At 41.9% G+C, this 21,284-nt stretch overlaps 3 protein-coding genes across 3 annotated transcripts; all 3 read left to right on the top strand.

The window, feature by feature from the left end:
• Positions 1 to 1,300: 1,300 nt before the first annotated feature.
• Positions 1,301 to 7,857, top strand: LOC120050841 (collagen alpha-1(I) chain-like). Its single transcript, XM_038997373.1, has 32 exons — positions 1,301 to 1,645; positions 1,763 to 1,816; positions 1,899 to 1,952; positions 2,248 to 2,301; positions 2,393 to 2,446; positions 2,564 to 2,608; positions 2,735 to 2,779; positions 3,129 to 3,236; positions 3,462 to 3,515; positions 3,644 to 3,697; positions 3,859 to 3,912; positions 4,036 to 4,143; positions 4,248 to 4,301; positions 4,477 to 4,584; positions 4,697 to 4,750; positions 4,875 to 4,928; positions 5,017 to 5,070; positions 5,178 to 5,231; positions 5,363 to 5,470; positions 5,555 to 5,608; positions 5,701 to 5,754; positions 5,883 to 5,936; positions 6,084 to 6,137; positions 6,260 to 6,313; positions 6,482 to 6,535; positions 6,659 to 6,712; positions 6,818 to 6,871; positions 7,060 to 7,113; positions 7,243 to 7,296; positions 7,418 to 7,435; positions 7,574 to 7,627; positions 7,780 to 7,857. Exons 3-32 carry the CDS (start codon positions 1,947 to 1,949, stop codon positions 7,855 to 7,857), a joined length of 1,758 nt encoding a protein of 585 aa, XP_038853301.1. The 5' UTR covers positions 1,301 to 1,645; positions 1,763 to 1,816; positions 1,899 to 1,946.
• Positions 7,858 to 7,973: 116 nt separating this feature from the next.
• On the top strand, positions 7,974 to 10,351 carry LOC120054221 (collagen alpha-1(II) chain-like). Its single transcript, XM_039001675.1, has 5 exons — positions 7,974 to 8,135; positions 8,314 to 8,420; positions 8,536 to 8,616; positions 8,763 to 8,945; positions 9,082 to 10,351. Exons 1-5 carry the CDS (start codon positions 7,976 to 7,978, stop codon positions 9,238 to 9,240), a joined length of 690 nt encoding a protein of 229 aa, XP_038857603.1. The 5' UTR covers positions 7,974 to 7,975; the 3' UTR covers positions 9,241 to 10,351.
• Positions 10,352 to 10,547: 196 nt separating this feature from the next.
• Positions 10,548 to 18,699, top strand: LOC120054209 (endoplasmic reticulum mannosyl-oligosaccharide 1,2-alpha-mannosidase-like). Its single transcript, XM_039001673.1, has 14 exons — positions 10,548 to 10,858; positions 12,605 to 12,739; positions 13,282 to 13,390; positions 13,479 to 13,594; positions 13,720 to 13,871; positions 14,072 to 14,184; positions 14,450 to 14,629; positions 15,154 to 15,302; positions 15,534 to 15,722; positions 16,205 to 16,395; positions 17,232 to 17,352; positions 17,661 to 17,855; positions 18,024 to 18,155; positions 18,398 to 18,699. Exons 2-14 carry the CDS (start codon positions 12,644 to 12,646, stop codon positions 18,599 to 18,601), a joined length of 1,947 nt encoding a protein of 648 aa, XP_038857601.1. The 5' UTR covers positions 10,548 to 10,858; positions 12,605 to 12,643; the 3' UTR covers positions 18,602 to 18,699.
• Positions 18,700 to 21,284: the final 2,585 nt, after the last annotated feature.

Below are 21,284 nucleotides of genomic sequence, written 5' to 3'. Positions count from 1 at the left end.
GAGGGCTCAATGATTAGTTGACAAGTTGAATGAGGTATGCTTGTTCGGGGCTACAACAGAAATGTGGGGTACTGGAGGACTGGAGTTTGGAAACACTGCTGTAATAGATCATCTTTGTAGATACATTACTATACCCTCTGCTGGAAGATGTTGTTGTGACTGGGGGAATAATCACATTTTCCCTCTGATATTTTCTATTTCCAGGGTCGTACTGGACAGCCTGGTCTTTTTGGTATACCTGGAATCCCGGTAAGAGAACAGTATTCATTCTCATATGAATATTACTTGACAGACAATCCTTGATGGATACTGTAGCTATAGTAACAATCAGCTGTCCTTGTTGTGTGTGGTATGTATGCCAGACGTGTTTGTGTCTATGTCTGTGTGTTATGTTGCAGGGTTTTAGAGGCCTCATTGGGACTGAGGGTGCAGAAGGAAAGCCTGGTACACAGGTTCCCATTTTATAACTTTTAATTTTTTAAATATCACTTATTAGGATTTTCTACTGACTCCTTATTGTCTACTGTGCATTGTCAATGCAGTTCCTTGAACAGGTACTAACCCAGCTATTTCAATCATTATTGATAAGTAGGTTTCAGGATAAGTTCTGTGTACAGATAGATAGATAGATAGATAGATAGATAGATAGATAGATAGATAGATAGATAGATAGATAGATAGATAGATAGATAGATAGATAGATAGATAGATAGATAGATAGATAGATAGATCGATCGATAGTAGGATCTTAATTTGTTCATTCTTTTGTTGCAGAGAACTTTCCTGCACAACAGGAAATGCAAAATTGTAGTGTATTTGAGTTTTAAAATGTCCACTTTGAAATGTCAGACTTGATTTGCCCCTACAAAAATGTCCATTAATTATAATCCACATAATAATTCAAATTTCCTTTTGCTGCAGGATTATTTTCCTGCTGTAGAAAACTGATTGAAATTAAGATCCTACATCTGTAGAGAAAATAAATGTATGGCATGATAAAAACAATATGTGTAATGTTTGTGTTGTGTGTGTGATTGTAGGGTGAGCTTGGTTCTGCTGGTATTCCTGGAACTAAAGGACACAGAGTGAGTCACACCCCTTTAACCAATCAGCTCTAAACAAGTAAAAGTCAACAGTAAAAAGAACAGAAACACAAATGGCTCAATCATTGCTGAACTCTCATAAACCACAGCAATAAAGAGAGGTGTGATTGGTTGCTTATCAGATGATCCTCCTTAGACACAGATATAACCGCCTGCTGTGGGCCTGTGGTGGCTATTGCTGTCACAGCTCTCCTGTTTATATGAGCACCTACATGTCAGACAGACAAGACTAGATAGTGTACCAGTAAAGAGGTTTACAAGGCCCTGACCATCCCCAGGGGTTTGTAGGCTCAGTCAGTCAGTGTCTTTGAAAGACACATTCAGCATGGCACAGCCAGGGATGATCTGAGGTCCTCAACACTGCTTTGTAAAGTTTTGATATGTGATGCTGGTAGTGCACATTGAATTAGGGTATACATTTGTTGCTACAGTACATGGTTGTATATTCACGAGTCAATGTGTGTTTAACCTCTCTGTCATAAATCCAGGGATTTTCAGGTCTGGGGGGAGCACCAGGACGAGCAGGTCCCCCAGGTGCTCAGGTATGTCCAACAATAAATGTCGCTCACCTATCATTGCTGGACCTGCACATTCTGTCACCCTCCTCAACCTACTCATTCTTACCCTCTATGTTTGTATCTATTTCATGATTTCAACAGGGTCCTCCAGGAAAGTCTGGGCAAGACGTCAGTCCTGGGCCACCTGGTGATAGGGTGAGTACTGTAGGCCAAAAGCCTCTGTCTCCGACCAAAATATTACCGACATTTCTCGTTAATGAGTCTCTCTGTTCTCTAGGGCTTCACAGGGAAAGATGGCTTGGAGGGTCGCCAGGGGCCAGTGGGCATGTATGTAAGTGTTACCTGTCCAAACCCAACAAGGTGTTAGAGTGGGCTAGTGGCCATAACCAGTCTACATTTAATTTATTTTAATGTGTTTAGAAAAGTATTTTTATAATCCCGCTGTGAGAGTTCATGCTCTGTAGGTGTTACTGTAATCTGTTATTTTTTCTAAGAAAAGTGTAAAAGATAGATGTTTAAACCAATTATTATCATCTTAGTGCAGTGGTACCTACTACTGCCAACAACCAACTTTGTGTGGAACAACCAACTGTAACCGTAACTGTGGAAACCCATTCCTTGTACAGGGCTACCCAGGAGCAGTGGGTTTAACTGGGAGACCTGGTCATTTTGGAGAGAGGGTAAGAAAATACCCCATACAGTTCTACCACATGTTAGTGTTAGTATAGTTGTTGATTTCATTGAATGCCACCTGTCTGTGTCTAATCTCAGGGGGAACCTGGTGTGAGAGGCCCCGCTGGTATCCCTGGGAAGAGTGGACCACCAGTGAGTACACTGTACTGACACTCACATTATGGAAAGAATAGTGTAAACTAATTTGGTGGAAATATTACACATTGATACCTTTTATTACCACGTTGATGTTTTTGATCTGTCCTATAGGGGTTAAAGGGATTTCACGGAGAGAGAGGGCCCGCTGGACCTCAGGTAAGGAAGCTCACTCTTTAAGACCATTTTACTCATACAGACTAGCTTTAGACACACTGGATGAGGTTTCCCCCTGGGGTTACAGCCTGACTCTGCCGTGATGTTTTTCTGGTTTATCCACCTCAGGGTCGTCAAGGAGACTCTGGGCTCAATGGCATACAGGGGTCACCAGTGAGTAGCACTTTTAAATCATGTCCTTGTCCTCTTGTTTGGTTAGATGGCACTTTGATGATTTGGTCATTTTGTTTTCTAGAGACAGATTAAGTTATGAGGTCCATGGTTGGCTGATGTGAATGCACTATGGTCCATATTTGTCTTGTGGTTGAATCAGAAGATAATACAAAATATATGTTTTTATTGTTACATACTGTATATCGGATAGGTGCAATGCAATGTGTTTTTTACAGGGGCAGCCCTGGAGCAAATTAAGGTTAAGTGCCTTGCTCAGGGCACTGGTATTCGAATCAGTGACATTTAGTTTACTGGCCCAACGCTTTAACCGCTATGTAACTGGTTTTAGGGTCCTCCAGGCCTACCAGGGCCAGAGGGCAGGACAGGAAAGCCAGGCCCCCCAGGAAGCCAGGGGCCTCTGGGGCCTCAGGTGCCAGCCGGGCCCACCGGGTTTCCAGTGAGTGGGTACTTTTCATCTTTCTCATTGTTTCATTCCAATAAAAAAAAGTAATCAGAGGCCTATCTGTATATTAGTATTATATTAGTATATTATATTATTTTTGTATTATTCTATATTCTGTTGATTAAATATTTTAATGAACATTACAGATATTAAAATGTATTATCAATACATGTATAGTCACTCTTGAGTCTGATAATGTATTTTATCTACTGTATCCAGGGCACTCCTGGGATGGATGGAGTAATGGGGCAGATTGGAGAAAATGGATTGCAGGTGAGTTCAATGTCAGCCCTAGCTCTTGTCTTTTTCTATTTTCCAATGATAGATTGAAAGGAATAAAGCATGAATCATGATAGTCAGTAATGCATTGAGTGATGTACTGTACTGTTGTGTCTGTTTAGGGAGCAGCAGGGCCTGTTGGGGACAGTGGGCCATCTGGACTGGATGGACAGCAGGTGTGTGTCTGTTCTTAGACAGTCGTATACCCATCCACCTCCATTAGGACTGATGTTGTGTTTTTTGCAATTTTTTGGTGTGGTATATCATACAATACTTTTGCAATAGTCCTATCATGGCTGACATTGATGACCCTGTACTGTATTCTCCTGCCTCCCAGGGTCCCCCAGGAACAGTTGGTGAGGAGGGGCCATCTGGCAGGAAGGGGGAACCGGTCAGTGACATCATCACAATAGGATTTCCTCCCCTTTTCAGTAGTTCAGTTCAAATGTGTTAATTAGATCGCTCACTACTCTATCCCCACCTCTCTGACTCCATCTATGTTGCTGTGAGACAGGGAGCTCCAGGTCCCTTTGGAAAACCAGGGCCGAATGGACTACAGGGAGAGCCAGGGCCACAGGGCTCTCAGGGGCTGCAGGGTGAGCCTGGGCCAAGGGGCAAAGAGGTCAGTTGTATTACCCTTTCTACCAAGCTCATCCACAGACACAGGCTGCCATCATTATCAGCTTGGGATGTGGTTTCATGGTTTCCTGTGATTGTCTGTTGCAGGGAGAGATGGGAGGTTTCGGCAACAGAGGATATCCTGGTCCTAAAGGACAAAAGGTAGTGGGATTAACAGAATAAAGAAGGCCTACTTAATATATGCTTTATGTGTGGTTCTATATGTATGATACAATGCCTGTTAAGATTTTCAGAAGTCTTTGAAAAATGTATTCTTGCTCCTCTGCCATACAAATCCCAATCTGATACTTACCATATTGTTGTTTTTCCTCTCCAGGGGGACATAGGACCTCGTGGATTTTCTTGGTCGGAGGGGCCCTCAGGAGCTCTTGGGGACAATGGGAAAAGAGGAGTGAAGGGAGAGAAGGGCTACGTAGGACTACGAGTAAGTGACTGATAAGGTGTATTCTATACTAATGTTTGATGGTTTAATAGAGGTGACGTGTGTGTGATATGTAGATTTGGCGCTTCAGCGGTGTTCTGTTTCTGTTCATCAGGGCCAGGTGGGGTTGATGGGGGAAGCTGGACCATCGGGCTTGTCTGGACTGGAAGTAGGTTTGAAGTAGACTGGAGTGTGTCTAACTTGATAGTTAGAACATCTGTTATTACTCAGTAATGGCAATGTCTCTAATGGCTTTGTAGAATACTATGCCTAACAACCTGTTATTGTTCCAGGGTGTTCCAGGACCTTTTGGATTGGCTGGGGCTGATGGACCACAAGGGCAGAAGGTACAGTATGATGTTGAAATTCTCTAATCACGATCGGGACAATGATGCCATATAGCTGTACAGTAACATGGAGTTGTAATTTCTCTAGGGGGACAAAGGCCCTTATGGTATGACTGGGAACCCTGGAAACTCAGGCCTTAAGGTATGTATTGCCAGCAAAATTGTTGTTCATTTTCATATATGAATTATAGAGAGTAATGTAACTGTAGGCTTGATTGGTTTTATTGAGCTGTTGTCTTCTAATGACAGGGGGTGTCAGGCATCAGAGGAGTGAATGGTGACATGGGGAAACATGGACCAAAGGTACCTAGTATATCCAAATCATCTGCCAATTTATATTGATAAGATTGTAATTCAAACCATATGCACAGCATCATTGATTGCACTTGCATGGTCAATTTCTGTCATAATTAAATTTTGTTGGTTTATTGTAGGGAGTGGGGGGAGGCATGGGGAGACAGGGAGAGATTGGTCCAAAGGGTTTCCCTGGACTTAAGGGGCCTAAAGACGAGCCTGGAGATAAAGGAGAACCAGGAGAGCAGGTGAGGCTGATTGATATCTTTCTTTCTAGAGAACATCTAAATTGTTCATTAAGATGACTGTCTGAATGTCTCTGTCGGGTCCAGGGGCCAGAGGGTCTTCCAGGCGACAGGGGGCCCCAAGCGTCTCCTGGATTGGAGGTAGGAACACAGACACATGTGAACTGTGGTGTTGGTATGTCTTTGGCAACATGACATAAGTTGGTAAACATTCTACTCATCCCTACTCTTAGGGTTTGCCTGGTGAGGTGGGGCCTCAGGGAACTGTTGGCCCACCAGGACCTTTGGTAAGTGCTACAATAACGTGTTAGACCTTATATACAAATGAAACACACATATTCCAATATCTTCACCAGAAATAAATGTCTACTGATGACGTTTTAGGATAAGTCAACATTACCTTTTTGCTCTTCAGGGACCAAAAGGTCAAACAGGCCCTGAGGGAAGACTAGGCCAGAAAGGTCAAAAGGTCAGGTTAAGCTTCACCTTTCACCTGTCTTTACATCTACATATATAGTATTTAGCACTCTGTCCCATTCTGACATCCTACCTGTATCAAAGGCCATATCATAATGTCCACTTAGTGTATGTGATTGTAGGTCTTTCTTTTTGTCAGGGGTATGATGGTCGAAATGGGTATCCGGGAAAGACCGGACACATTGGAAGGAGGGTGAGAATTACACCATTGCTTATTCAGTCTCTCTTTTTCATATGTTAAAAATGTATCGTTCCAACTAATATGGATCTTGATTCTTCATTTGATTCTAAAAGCTGTTTTTGTTTCCATGTAAGGGGAATAGAGGAAAAACTGGAAGCAAAGGCTTAGGTGGAGAGAGAGGAGAAAAGGTCAGTAATCACTATTGACCGTGAGAAACTCTGGCCCGATTTTGCATTCGCCATAACATACAGTATAATGTTTCTTCACCTTGATAATATTTTGCAGTGGTGAGAGTTTGTGTAAGGTCAATAGGGCATCAGATTTTAATCAGGATTTGACCTTTCTATGACCTACAGGGAAAGAGGGGAGATTTTGGTTCAACCGGGCCTCCAGGAAGACAAGGGCCTTACGTAAGTTATTTGATCTGTTTTGGAAAGGCTGTGTGCACTTTTCAATGCCAGGAGGATTAGCTGTATAACTCAATCACTGGGTCCCCAAAACTTAGGAAATAACGTCCCTTGTTTCTCTCAAAGGGGACACCTGGCTTACAAGGAGAGAAAGGTCTAATGGGTGGACCAGGTATAGAGGTAAGACCTTGACTGAAGCCTCAACAGGATTACGATATGATTGAAGAAGTACAGCACTTTGAGCTCAGTTTATGTGACACTAATATATTTCCCCTAAACTTACAGGGAGAGAAGGGGAAGATGGGATTAACAGGTCCTCCTGGAGGTCAGGGGTTGAAGGTACTTTTGAGCTCATTTATCCCAAGAAGCGTATTACACTCGAGTCAGATGTACTAAAAATTTAATGTAGATTCACTATGGATGCATTTTGCCTCCATCATTCCCATGTTCATATCCCTATACATTTCCTGTATGTAATAATGGACCCAGTTCCATGATGTATTAAGTCAGTCGAGTGTCTGTTTCAGGGGACACAAGGCCCTTTGGGACAGACAGGGAGGGCTGGCCTAAAAGGAGAACAGGTAAGATGCACCTTCTAGTATCTGTCCGTCTAGTGTGTTCCGACTCAGTGTTCTGTTAAGTATTCTTCATTAATCGTGGCATTGCTATTGAGTTGTATTGACAGTGATTTATGTGTTCTGTCTTTGTAGGGAGACATTGGTCCTCATGGGGAATGGGGGACCCCAGGTCTACCTGGACTGCCTGTAAGTTGTCCTTTTTCAGAAATATGGTACTGTTATTTCCCTTGTATTTCTGAAAATATAGTAAACGTACTTATACAGAGAAAAAGTAAATGCTAATGTGATGAATTTTCTCTTTGTATAGGGTTTGTTTGGAGAAAAGGTATGTGTATAAAAGTTCTCTAAATACAAATACACACATTTGTTCCGTTTTTTATGCATACCTTTGTGTCTTGTCAATGAATTATTTGGAGATTGGGGGATTGACTGAGGGCACTGACTAAATTTGCCTAATTGTCAGGGTCTAAAAGGATTTGCTGGAACAGCAGGTCCTGTTGGAGTGAGAGGGCTGCCTGTGAGTATGACCCTACTCACATCACAAACCATTATAGTACCAGCCACTTTACATCTGTTTAATGAAATCAAAATAATTCCTGACCCAATCTGGCAACCCAGGGCAATGAGATTAACTTTCATATTGTGTTTGTTTTTCCTTGTTTATGTCAGGGCCTCCCTGGACCTCCTGGCCCCCCTGGAACCTCTCTGAATCTCACTCTGGCACAACTCAAGGCAAGTCGTTGGTAATCTATCCAAGCACATCCAAATACTTAAATTTTGAAACTAAAGCCATTTCAGCAAATTTAGCCATAACTATTTATATTACAACACCTCCTTGTTTCACCCCCTGCCTGATCAGGACCTCATGTACCTGTCAGACAAGCCCAACTACCTCCTGATCCAGACTCTGCTGGATTTATTGCACCAAGACCTGCGCTTGCTCATAGATCCACCAGACGGCACCAAAGAACACCCGGCTACCACCTGCTTGGAGCTCTGGCTCTCCCAGCCCAACTTCACTAACGGTATGGGCTTCTTTCACAATGTGAAGACTTCTCTGTTATATTCTAACACCACAATATTGGTATCAGATATTTTAAAGCATTTTAAATGTACAATACGCTTATTAGATTAGCGGTTGTACAGCAGCAGAGAGATTGAACCCTGCTCAGTTTCTGATGTAAAGGTTGTTACATGTTCCAGGGATGTATTACATTGATCCTAACCAGGGCAGCCCAGCTGATGCCCTTCTGGTGTACTGTGACTTCACTGCAGCACCAAAGACCTGTCTGTCTCCGCTCCAGCCTCAGGTACTTCTACACACACTTCTGGCTCTGGGACCCACTGAACTATAGATCTTATATAATGTGGTAATAACATATGCTAAATGTATGTAATAACATATGAAATACATTCAAACTTCAGGTGCCAGTAAAAGCATGGCTGAAGGATTCTGGGACAAATAACTCATTTCATTGGTTGAGTTCAAAGGAAAAAGGCTTTCAGGTAAGCCTCAATTCCATTCATGATTCTCAAATCGAATCAAATCAAAGTTTATTTGTCATATGCAAAGGATACATGTGGTGTACACAGTACAATGAAATGCTTTTGTGTTTCTGGTTTGATTTCCTTCCTTCCATGCCCTCTCCCAGTTTGAGTATTTAGGACCCGACGTGGTGCAGATGAGATTCCTGAGGTTGAACAGCAGGCTCACCAGTCAGAACATCACCTACTCCTGCCAGCCTGGGAACATACAGGGACTAGGCGAAAGAGAGGTGAAGTTCCTGGCAGACACACAAAGACAGAGTTACCTGGGGACATTACAAGATTGCGTGGTATGTTTTTAGACTACCCTATAATGATTACCATGTACTGTATTACATTATGGTGGTGGTGGTGGAGGTGAGGCTGTTGAGGGATGGTGAAGAGAGTCACTTCAATACTTAATGTACTTTGTGTTTCTCTTGGCAGCCCTCTGAGGAGCTGCATTCCGGAGGCCGTCGTGAGGCGGTGTTCCAGTTTGAGAGTGAGGACTTGGATCTGCTTCCCCTGAGAGATTTGGCAGTGTTCGGCAGCAGTGACCTCACACAGGAGTTTGGATTCACTGTTGGGCCTGTGTGCTTCAGCTAAAGGAAGAGAAACACTCTCTAAGGACTGCCAAGAGCAGAGATAACAATGAGACAACCACCAGCCAGTGGGGAAATGACCCAGAGAAATGGGAGAGAAACAGATACAGAGAAAGACATCAGCATCTCTCCTCTTCTCATGACATTCTTGTTTATTGCTAAGACAAAGTAGACGTACCAACCAACGGGAAAAAGTGTCTCTTTTCTTTATCCAAAGGTTGACCAGTTACAAATATGAACTGGTTAGTCTATCCATTTTCAGAAGCCAGTGATATTCTTGAGAGAAATTATCTTTGTATTTTGTTTACACTGATTTAATTTGTGATATTGAAACATGCTTATTTATGTAATTGGTTTAAATGACCGAGGTTTCTTTAAATGCTAAAGGTTGCTATAATAATTTTTTCACGTTACCCATACTTAATTCAGGTATGTTCTTGATGAAGAGCACTGTGGTTTACACATTAACCTTCACTGCTGCAATTTAACAATGTGGCCCAAATTGGAGACATAGCTACATCTCTATTTTATGAGCTCCGTGCACACTCTACGTCATTATATACACACTATACCCTTACATCTGCAGTTAGAAACTAAGAAACATTCCAATATTGATCCCTTGGTCAAAAACTAGGAAGACTAATAATATTATGACTATTATTGGGAACTATGACAATGAATTCTGTCTGGTGATAATATTGTATGCATTATTGCATCACCTGATAGATGCAGTAACCTAATCACCATTTCTACCATTTGTGAAATTGTGATGTTTTGATTTCTGTTGATACAGAGGAACAATGCAGTACTGTAAAAAAAAAGTGTTTTTACGTTTTTCTTCAGTTTCATCTTTGTTTCAAGATATGTATTTAATTGTGTGATTTACTTAATTTATATGCTGGCCATTTTCTTTGATGTTTTTCTTTTTAAGTTTGAATAAATAGCAATCATTCATATTCTCATGTTTTGTATTGTGCCCCCGAGATACTAGTACTTTTGTTGTTAGACGGAAATGTATGAATAAATGAAGGGACTGTACTAATTAATTCTTAATTAATTGGTATTGTCATATGGAATATTACACACAATTTATTGAGCACCCAAACAAGTTGAAAATAAGCTATTTTATTTTCAGTAAAACTTGAAACAATTGAAAACGATGTGATTTGACTAGATTCGAATGAAAATTAACTACTGATGTTTCATTAAAAGTAATCGGACGAAGTGTTGATTTGAGAGAAAGGTGTGTATTTACAATGTATCATCCTCAGACTTGTATCAACGAATGTATTTTGTTGCTTCCGCTCTGTTCGGTCAGGTTACTTTTTCTAGCACTGAGCGCGTGGCATGTATAGATATTGCATCGCTGCTCTTGGGTAGAGAATCGTTCTCTTCAATGTATGCAATCATTTTAAACGAACGCTTGCCGTTTTCCTGTTAGACATGCTCCTCGTTTGTAGTAAATTAACTTTACTCGTGTAACTGCTTGTTTTTAGGCTGTAGGCCTCGTAATGCCTCGGTCTATAGTCGCTTTGTGAATCGGTCAAGCTTCGCTCAAGATCCAGGACATTGGAATTGTGAGCTCTGAAGAGCACGAGAGACCATACACTGTTGACTAAAAGGTAAAGTACATGTATTTCTAAATTCAACGTCATATTTTAGTCTAGGTTTTGATTGTGTTAGCTTGCACATTGTTTTTGTTTGCGAGGATGTTTTCAGTCGTAATTATCAGGGGCGTATTCATTACGCAGATTCTGTTGGATAACGTTTCTTAAACGGAACGAAACGGGGAGGGACCTGTCTGAATTTGTCCAATAGAAACTCTTGTTTTGCTCCCGTTTTGGTTCTTAAACGGTAAACTGTTTCCGTAATGAATACATCCCAGCTGTTGCGAGTAGACTTCGGGCATAGTCTCCTCTAGCTAGCAGATTGTAACGGGCTAATGTGACGCTCCAGTAGCCGTTACAGGATAGGTACTGTTTGGAGAAGCACAGAGCATTTTCGACCAGCCTTTTTTGGGCCAAACATGTTTTTTCGCAAATTCCCGTGTCCAGTTGCAGATGGTTCGTTTGAATTTATAAAATGCTCCGATATTAAAATACATGTTTTGTGCCAAGTGATCCAACAATGTGTACCCAGCCATCTTGTCTAATTCAAATATTCTCTCTCATTGATCAAAACAACAGTGTCATCATGGCATGCAGCACTTTGGGGTGGTCATCCACATGTCTCAATGAGGTGATTTGATTAATCTGAACCGGGTAGGCGTTTCGCACCGGGTGAAAGTTGATTGCGTTCATTTTGGCACCGGGCTACTCCCTAGCATGAACAAGGTGCTCTGTTCAAAGCCCACAGTCTGCTCAACACAAACGTGACGTAATGAGTAGTATTTTGTGTTTTCTCATGCAAAAGTGATTTGCTTTTGAAAAGAAACACTTTATCTGCCTTCCCAATGAATGGATGTTCCCCAATGCTGGAAGGGGGCCGGAGTGGAAAAAGTTTGGGAACCAGTGGAGGCTGCTGAGGGGAACGAGGTGGCTGTGGATTTCAGCGCACATATGGGTGCACACAGTGTTGAGAACCAGCTGAGCACTCGCTCATGTCCGGATTATGGAATCTATACAACACACCACTAAAACTATAGAATACAGGTTGGCCAAGCCTAACTACAGTAATAGATGCATGAAGAGTGTGTCCCTACGCCGAACAGTACCTACCCTGAGCATCACGTTAGCCCGTTACAATCTGCTAGCTACCTCTCGTCAGCTGGCATACAGTATCTTAAAAGTAATTTCTTTCCTTTCGAAGCTAATTTGACCTGTTTGGGGAACAAATGTAAGCAATATTTTCAATAGTTAGGACAATTGGCAGGCTGCAATACGGAAAGACCGTGACAATAATGTAAATATAATAATAATATGCCATTTAGCAGACACTTTTATCCAAAGCGACTTGTGTGTTTACATTTTACATATGGGTGGTCCCGGAAATCGAACCCACTACCCTGACATTACAAGTGCCATGCTCTACCAACTGAGCTACAAAGGACCACTCAAGTACTCACTAACAATAATTGGCTGTGATTGACAGGAATATTTTCAAACATGTCATAATTATCAATAAAAGGTTTGTAAACGAAACTGCATTGCTTTGTTTTCAGATATTATGCTTTATTTGTCAATTGAAACAAAATCATAATTGTATGCTATATCCTACAAACATTTAGTCCTATTTATGTGTCCTCAATATTCAAAGTAATTTGGTCTAATAAAGCACATCTCTTTACAGTTGAGTTTGTATAATTAGAGAAGGGAGTTTGTGTTGCCTCTGCTGTAATTTCTCATTTGCAGCTTACTTTCCTCCTCTAGCATAGAGTCTATGACTTCACTGTGGGGTAGGCTGGAGACATGCACTCACCATCAAGGAAGGACTTTGTGTCTTTAACCTTCACTGGAAGTGGCAACTATAACAGCAAACAGTGGAGAAGACAGTCCTGCTGGAGGGTGAGTGAGTGCTGAAGGAAATCAACCAACCTACTTATCTTAATCACAAACTCTGATCTGATGACTTACTATGTATGCTTTACAGTTGATTGATAGGCTATACTATATATCCCACTGAATGTTTTATACCGCAAATATAGCATGACATTTTTAATGGTTTACTAACTTCAATGAAAAAATGCCCCGAGACACAATTATCATATCCATAATATCATGTGATCGTCACTCCAACAGAAAATGACTAGCTCAGACCTGTCACTGTCAATCTGTGGAGATATGACACCAGGATGGTGATGTTTATCTGAAGAATATGACAATGCAGTGCCTCTATAGTACGTAGCAGCATGGTACTGACAGTTGATCAGACATGTTGCACTGTGTGTGACATTCAGTGGTTCTTCTGGATTTCTTTCTTAGTGTGACTTTCTCTCCTGACAGACAAGCTGGTGCAATCAATTGTAGCCGAGTGTTGGTGTTATTTACTCTGTGCTTACTGCTTTGTCATTTTCGATCTCATCCAATTTCTACCCATTTCTCCCCAGAAATGGAAACAGTTATCCAGATTGCAGCGCAACCTCATCCTCTTCACCGTGGCTCTCATGTTAGTTTGTGGGATTGCCACTTACCCCACTGTCACAGAACACTTCAGAGGTAAGGCCAGAAAAAAAATCTAATTGTGGTGGTGACTCTGTTTTTGAGGCACCAGAGACTGAACATCGTCCCCTATGTACCTCCCCAGGCCTTACTGTTGTTGTGAAGGAGGATGAGGGCCATGTTCTGAAACCGGTCATCCCTGAGGTCCTACCTGAGTCGGATAAACAGAACCAACCACTAGTACCAGAGCCACCTTCAGAGGTTGGTACATTCCACTCCTCTAATACTAAAGCTAGCCTTTGGCTGTGAGAAATATGTGCAGTGATACATTCAGTAAGCAGTGTTTTTGAATTGAAGCACTTCCCTTAACGTGTCTCCTCCTTCAGAAGCAGAAGAGGGCACCCCACAAGCGGGGGCCACCCGGCCTGCAGAACCGTCTGCAAAAGAAAGGCACCGGGTCAGATATCCAGGTGGAGGAGAATCAGATTCAAGAAGCAAAGAAAGCTGACAAAGAAGAGGGAGAGAAGCCACTTGTTAAGTAAGACTAGTCTCTAATCAGTGGAGATGACTAATGGATAATGAAAGTCAATTTCTCTGATACATAAGTCTTTATTGCATGCATGGGTTAGGGAAGCGATTGTGAGGAGTACTCTGAATAGAAACTAAAACTCCATTCCAAACATATAAACATGTTTTCTGGTCTTCTCATCTTGACTGACACCTATGTGTGTTTAATAGGCGTGGGGCCTTGATTGAGGCTAACCAAGCCACTGAAGGAGGAACTGCCAAGGAAGCAGAGAACAGGGTGAATGTCCCAGCGGTTGAGCAAGAGAACCAATCACACGAGCCAGGTCTGTACCATGTTTCTGCCGCTTCTCTCTGTGTGTGTGTGTGTGTGTGTGTGTGTGTGTGTGTGTGCAAACCCTCCATAGCCCACCCTTCATGACCATTAACAACAGTTGTTTATTATTAAGCACAGGTTGAGTTTGATAGAGGGCAACTAGAGCTTTGAGAGGACATGTGCATGGTCTGAAAGAGATTTAGTTATTTGAAATGGAAGTAATTAATTTATAATTCTTTAGATGGTAGCTAATTATCTTGGCGTGTGTGATTCAGAATTCGATAGGCTTGAGGCAGTACGAGATGCTTTCAGACATGCATGGAAGGGATACAAAGAGTTTGCCTGGGGCCAAGATGAGCTGAGGCCCATCTCTAAGTCCTATGGAGAGTGGTTTGGCCTGGGCTTGACCCTGATTGATGCACTGGACACCATGTGGATCCTCAACCTCAAAGAAGGTACTTCAGTGTTTCCCCTATGATTGTTTTTACAGCAGCGATGGCAAAGTGAGCTGTTTTTAAAGCTAATTTCCTGCAATTCTACACATTTTGCCATGGGGCTGAGTGAAATGTGATTGTTATTTCTCAAAGATATGTATCTCCATTATCTTTTCTACATACTTTATATCTGGTTTTAGTCGTTTAAGTTGACACTGAAAATGTTTTACCATCCCGAAAATTATCCCCCCCAAAAAATATATACAATATATTATATAAATCATATATTACAGTATATTATATAGAGTATATAATTATATTATTATATAAATCATATTACAGTATAATTATATACAGTATATTATTATATAAATTGTATATTTAATTTGGCAGCCACAATTTAGCAGCGCCGGTGTGCCGCTGCTAAATGCATATAGGGAAAACGCTACTTATATTCATGGTCCAACTTTTCTTTTGTATCTGCTATATCATAGAGTTTACATGGAGTTAGACCACTAAAGTTGTGGTTGGTCTCTTTTGGACAGAGTTTGAGGAGGCTAAGACCTGGGTGTCAACGGAGCTCTCCTTCAATAAGAACGTTGATGTGAACCTGTTTGAGAGCACCATCCGTATCCTGGGTGGCTTGCTGAGCACTTACCATCTGACTGGAGACACTCTGTTCCTGGACAAGGCTGTGAGTCACATGCAGAAAGCGAGACATTCAGAGAGCTGGCTGTTACTGTTACTGCTGCTGGGCCATTTCCTCTTCCACTCCTGCCTCTCAAAGACCCTTTCATGGGATACTGCTAATGCCGCTGCTGGTCTTATGAGTTCTTTCGTGAAATAACTCGTTTTTCTGTGGGAGGGGGTCTGGCTAGGGAAACATATTGATCGGCCTTCTGTTGTTCTTTTGATGACCTTGCAGAAAGATATAGGAACGAGGTTAATGCCTGCCTTCAACACCCCGTCCAAGATCCCCTACTCAGATGTGAACATTGGAAAGGGTACGGCCCACCCCCCTCGATGGACGTCGGACAGCACTGTTGCTGAGGTCACCAGCATCCAGCTAGAGTTTAGGGAGCTGAGTCGCCTCACTCAGGACACACGCTACCGGGTAATATTCATAAGCAAAGTTCTAGTGAAAGGACTCGATTAATGTCAGCCTTTTGGACAACGTTTGATTCCACAGCACTTTATCAATAATCTCTGACAACACTTTAAGCTAGAATCCTTAGTTGCTACATCCATTTCTGGATTTATAGATTAATGATGTATACCTAATTTGATTATTGAAAAAGATAACTTATAAATGCCTCATGAGCTTAGTTCAGCTGTCTTAAATTACTCCATCAGAACCCCAAATATAAGCTTGTTTTACTCCAATGTTTGTACATAAAGAAAATGTAAACAAACACTGTATATCCTCAACTTCTCCTTGCATCCATAGCTCTGTCTATGAATTTGAGTGGTTACATTTCCCCAGGTGCATTCCTCAGCTTTGTACCAAAACAGAAGCAGGGTGACTGCTTTGTTAGTGTTTCATTTACAGATTCTAGCTTTAACTTACATATCCCCCCCACCTACTTTCTCATCCAGGCTGCAGTGGATGAGGTCATGCAAAAAGTCCACAAGCTGGAAGGGAAGCAGGACGGCCTCGTCCCCATGTTCATCAATACCAACAGCGGCCAGTTCACCCATCTGGGGGTCTTCACCCTGGGCGCACGAGCAGATAGCTACTACGAATACCTCCTTAAACAGTGGATACAGGGAGGCCAGAAGGAGACAGAGTGAGTTGGAGTGGGTTTTCTAAACACTTTTCCTGTCTACTTTTCTCGAGGCTGTCATGAGGTTGAGGCTGACACTAATTCACAGAGTCAGGTCTAGCCACTCGATTCCTACCCATCTTGTCTAGGCTCCCTGCTAAGTACTGGAGGCAGGCAGCAGAGTTGTCGCTGTTCTAGCTTGCTGTCATGTTTGACAGTCCTAAGCTTGATCTCCTCAGCTCCCTTGATGTAACTGACACGACTTAAACAGCCCGTCTCTCTGTTACCTGCAATTCTGTGTGGATGTGGCTGAATGGCTGTGTGCCGTATCAGGCTGTGCACAAGACTATTCATGACTGTCTAGTAATATTTGCTTAACTTAATGCACAACTAGGTCTTCAGAGCTATATATAAAACATTTATCCTCAGTTGGAACAGCTCTCACAGACCCAGCGCAGCTTGAGGACTTTGATGCTTGAGGACAGATTTGGTTCTTGTGCTATTTTTAAAGTACTTGTTTGAAATTGTATTTTGATTTAATTGGCTCAGTGCTCTATCAGTTGGTGTTGACACTAGATTCTATGGGACACTTATCAAACAATAATAGTAAAAGTACCATTCAGCTGATGTTTCTCAGTATTTGTACAGTTATTAGCCATATTCCTTTGTCAAGCCAGTAGTGTTTTTATACAGAGCAGTACACATGGTGGAGGTACTGTTCTCCAGTGTTTGGCTGTAACGCTGTGTCTGTACGTGTGTGTTTGGCTGTAATGCTGTGTCTGTACGTGTTTGGCTGTAATGTTGTGTCTGTACGTGTGTTCTCCAGTGCTTGGCTGTAAAGCTGTGACTGTGTTCTTCAGATTGCTGGACGATTACCTGCAGGCCCTAGAGGGAGTGAAGAAGAACCTGCTTAAGAAGTCTTCTCCTAACAGCCTGACCTTCGTAGGGGAGCTGTCCCATGGTCAGTTCAGCCCCAAAATGGTTAGTATACGAACTATGCACACCAGATGAGTGTGGGTGAAAGAGCTGATGTTTTCTCTAAATCAAAGGAAGCTCAAGATTTTCTTTGAGGGAGGTTTGCACCCTGTTTAATGTTGGGCATTTGAAGCCCAGTTTCACCCAATACTTAAATGTTTCCAATATCTCATGTATTGCTTTGATGAGTCAGACAAGGGTGTCAACCCCTAACCAGCTGTAGTTCCAGTCTTTTCCATTAAAAGATTGTGCTCTCTATTCTGCAACATGGACATTCTATTGCTCCAATGACTCCCCAACCCTCTGTCTGTCAGGACCACCTGGTGTGTTTCCTCCCTGGGACCCTGGCTCTAGGGGCCCACCACGGCCTGCCAGCCGAACACATGGAGCTGGCCAAGCAGCTGATGGAGACCTGCTACCAGATGTATGCCCAGATGGAGACTGGCTTGAGCCCTGAGATCGTCCACTTCAACATGCACGAGGGAAGCATCAGAGATGTAGACGTCAAAGTGGGTATACAGGGGTGTGCACTTCCCCTGCAGAGATATTATTAAACAATACACTACTGAAGTATAGTTGGGTTTCTGACCCTTTATTTTACTGTTGTGAAGTTTTTCATGGATATGGTCAATTTCCTATGTGATTGTTTCTCGTGTGTGTATCTGTCCTCTCCTCAGCTTGCAGACAGACACAACCTCCTTCGCCCTGAGACGGTGGAGAGCTTGTTTTATCTGTACAGGTTCACTAAGGACAGGAAGTACAGAGACTGGGGCTGGGAGATCCTCCAGAACTTCAACAAGTACACCAAGGTGAGAGAACACAGTCACTACCCAGCCTAGGCTACTGTTGGTAAATTAACCAGCCTGCTCTCACATCTGTTTGACGTGACAAGGACCATAGGAGTTGGCAAGACAGCACAAACTGATCTGAAACCAGGCTACTGAGAAATGCATTGTTAATGAGATATTCAGTACGTGGTTATTGAGTATTTCCCCAGAGATTACAGATCCTTCTCTTATAGCGTGTGTTGTGTTGGTCTGTCTCCCTTCAGGTTTCTACTGGTGGCTACACATCCATCAACAATGTTCGGGACCCAGAGTACCCCAGCCCCCGGGACAAGATGGAGAGTTTCTTCCTGGGGGAGACTCTTAAGTACTTCTACCTGCTGTTCTCAGATGACCCGGAGCTGGTCAGTCTGGACAAGTATGTGTTCAACACAGAGGCCCACCCCCTGCCCATCTGGCCTGCTGAGTGAGCGATACACCAGCCAAGTCAACGGGATACATACACTACCGTTCAGAAGTCTGGGGTCACTTAGAAATGTCCTTGTTTTTTTAAGAAAACTCTTTTTTTTTGTCCATTAAATTAACATCAAATTGATCAGAAATACAGTATAGACATTGTTCATGTTGTAAATGACTATTGTAGCTGGAAACGGCTGATTTTATTTTTATGGAATATCTACATAGGCGTACAGAGGCCAATTACCTGCAACCATCACTCCTGTCTTCCAATGGCACGTTGTGTTGGCTAATCCAAGTTTATCATTTAAAGGGCTAATTGATCATTAGAAAACCCTTTTGCAATTATATTAGCACAGCTGAAAACTGTTGTTCTGATTTAAAAAAGCAATACAACTGGCCTTTAGACTAGTTGAGTATCTGGAGCATCAGCATTTGTGGGTTTGATTACAGGCTCAAACTGGCCAGAAACTGCCTAGAAGGCCTGCATCCCAGAGTCGCCTCTTCACTGTTGGCGTTGAGACTGGTGTTTTGCGGGTACTATTTAATGAAGCTGCAATTGAGGACTTGTGAGGCATCTATTTCTCAAACTAGACACTCTAATGTACTTGTCCTCTTGCTCAGTTGTGCACCGGGGCCTCCCACTTCTCTTTCTATTCTGGTTAGAGCCAGTTTGCGCTGTTCTGTGAAGGTAGTAGTACACCGTGTTGTGCGAGATCTTTAGTTTCTTGGCAGTTTCTCGCGTGGAATAGCCTTCATTTCTCAGAACAAGAATGGACTGATGAGTTTCAGAAGAAAGTTTTGTTTTTGGCCATTTTGAGCCTGTAATCGAACCATGAATGCTCAACTAGTCTAAAGAAGGTCAGGTTTATTGCTTCTTTAATAAACACAACATTTTTATAGCTGTTCTAACATAATTGCAAAAGAGTTTTCTAATGATCAATTAGCCTTTTAAAATTATAAACTTGGCACGTTGTTAGTTAATCCATTGGAACACAAGGGTGATGGTTGCTGATAATGGGCCTCTGTACACCTATGTAGATATTTCATAAAATATCAGCCATTTCCAGTTACAATAGTAATTTACAACATTAGCAATGTCTACACTGTTTTTCTGATCAATTTGATGTTATTTTAATGGACAAAAAATGTGCTGTTATTTTAAAAAACAAGGACATTTCTAAGTGACCCCAAACTTTTGAACGGTAGTGTAGATACAGAAATACATCACAGCTCAGGGCTTGGCTAACACCAAGATTTCTCATTTTGATATCTGTGACTCAAGTTTGGGTTGGTTTACCCTCTCCCAACTCCACAACTCTGGAAAAATGGCAATTTTTTAAAAAGCCGGAATTAATTTGTTCGTTAAATGATTGTAATAGCCATGGTGGAATGACAGCAGTGCGAGGGTGAGATTGAGGCACGGCAGCCTTGATATTTATTTAAAATGTTCTCTGTTCTCACTACATTGCTGGTGCGGAGTCTGTTTGTCCTCTGATAATGAGTTGTTTACTCTGAAGGAAGAGTGGAAATCATGAGCCAGCCAACCTGTGTAGTTGGCTCATTGTGGTTATTTCGTCCACCAACACTAGAGAATGAGATGAGTGTGACTGAACTCCAAGCTGTCTTGGTCAGAGGCAGCAGAAGCCCGAGAGGAAGTGGAGGTGACACAATACTGGGCTTTACAGGAAATGACATAGCATTGGGATGAAACTTCCTGTGTCCCTGGATCATGTCACTCTCCAGTTTCTCAATCACATTCTTAAGAAATGATTTATATAAAAAATTATTTAAGGTAAAATCATGTCAGGCATAGAACAATCTAGTTTACTTGCATACTGTGCACCTTTTTGTGTATGGGGACAACAAGCACTTATTGTTGAATTTCCTTGTTTGACTGACTCCGCTGCTATTATCTTTAAACAATGTCAGTTTTCCTATTTTTCCTTATCATTTGTCATCATTCCTGTTGTGTGGTGTCAAATTAGGGCAAGCCAGTGTGAACACTTGGGTAGTTTAGTTATACTAATGTATTTGTGAGATTAAGCTGAATTGAGTTCACATAATTTGAATTGATTTGTAGTGTGTAATACTATATCTGGATAGACTGAATTGTAAATGTGGTTTATGCCACAAACTGGAGTAGCAGTAGAACTGGTCCTGGTTTCCTAAAAGCATGTTAAGGCTAAGTTCATCGTTAAAACCAAAGGATCCTAAGGATGAACTTAGCCTTACGATGCTTTTGGGAAACGGGGCCCTGGGCTGTAGATCCTATACTTCACCATCATTCCTGTAAATAGCTATATTGAATGTTATGATGTACACTTTCACTCAGATGATTCTATTTGTAGTGGTATTTTAAGTTTGTATTGAGACCAAACTCAACATCCTAAGTGTGAAATGTAGTTTTCTTCCCTATTTCAATGTTCAACTCTCCCCCCCTTTAGTGTTGTTTCACTTGTGCCTTCAACATTGCTCTGGACAACATTATGAAGCTATTTGGACATATTCATAAATTGTTTTGTTATTGCAATGTACATAGTTGATGTGAATAGTTGTGCAAAGATGTGTATTTGTTACATAATCATAGTGTGATTTTGAAATAAGGAATGTCATTTTCCAACCATTTGCTGGGTATACTTCCATAACTCTCAAACTGTGCATAGACTTACAGTATATATCATGAAACTAAGGGCT

Source organism: Salvelinus namaycush, chromosome 1, assembly GCF_016432855.1.
Source record: "Salvelinus namaycush isolate Seneca chromosome 1, SaNama_1.0, whole genome shotgun sequence".
NCBI classification, from domain to species: Eukaryota; Metazoa; Chordata; class Actinopteri; order Salmoniformes; family Salmonidae; genus Salvelinus; species Salvelinus namaycush.
The sequence above is the reverse complement of the archived record's forward strand: the minus strand, read 5'-3'. Positions and strand labels throughout refer to the sequence as shown.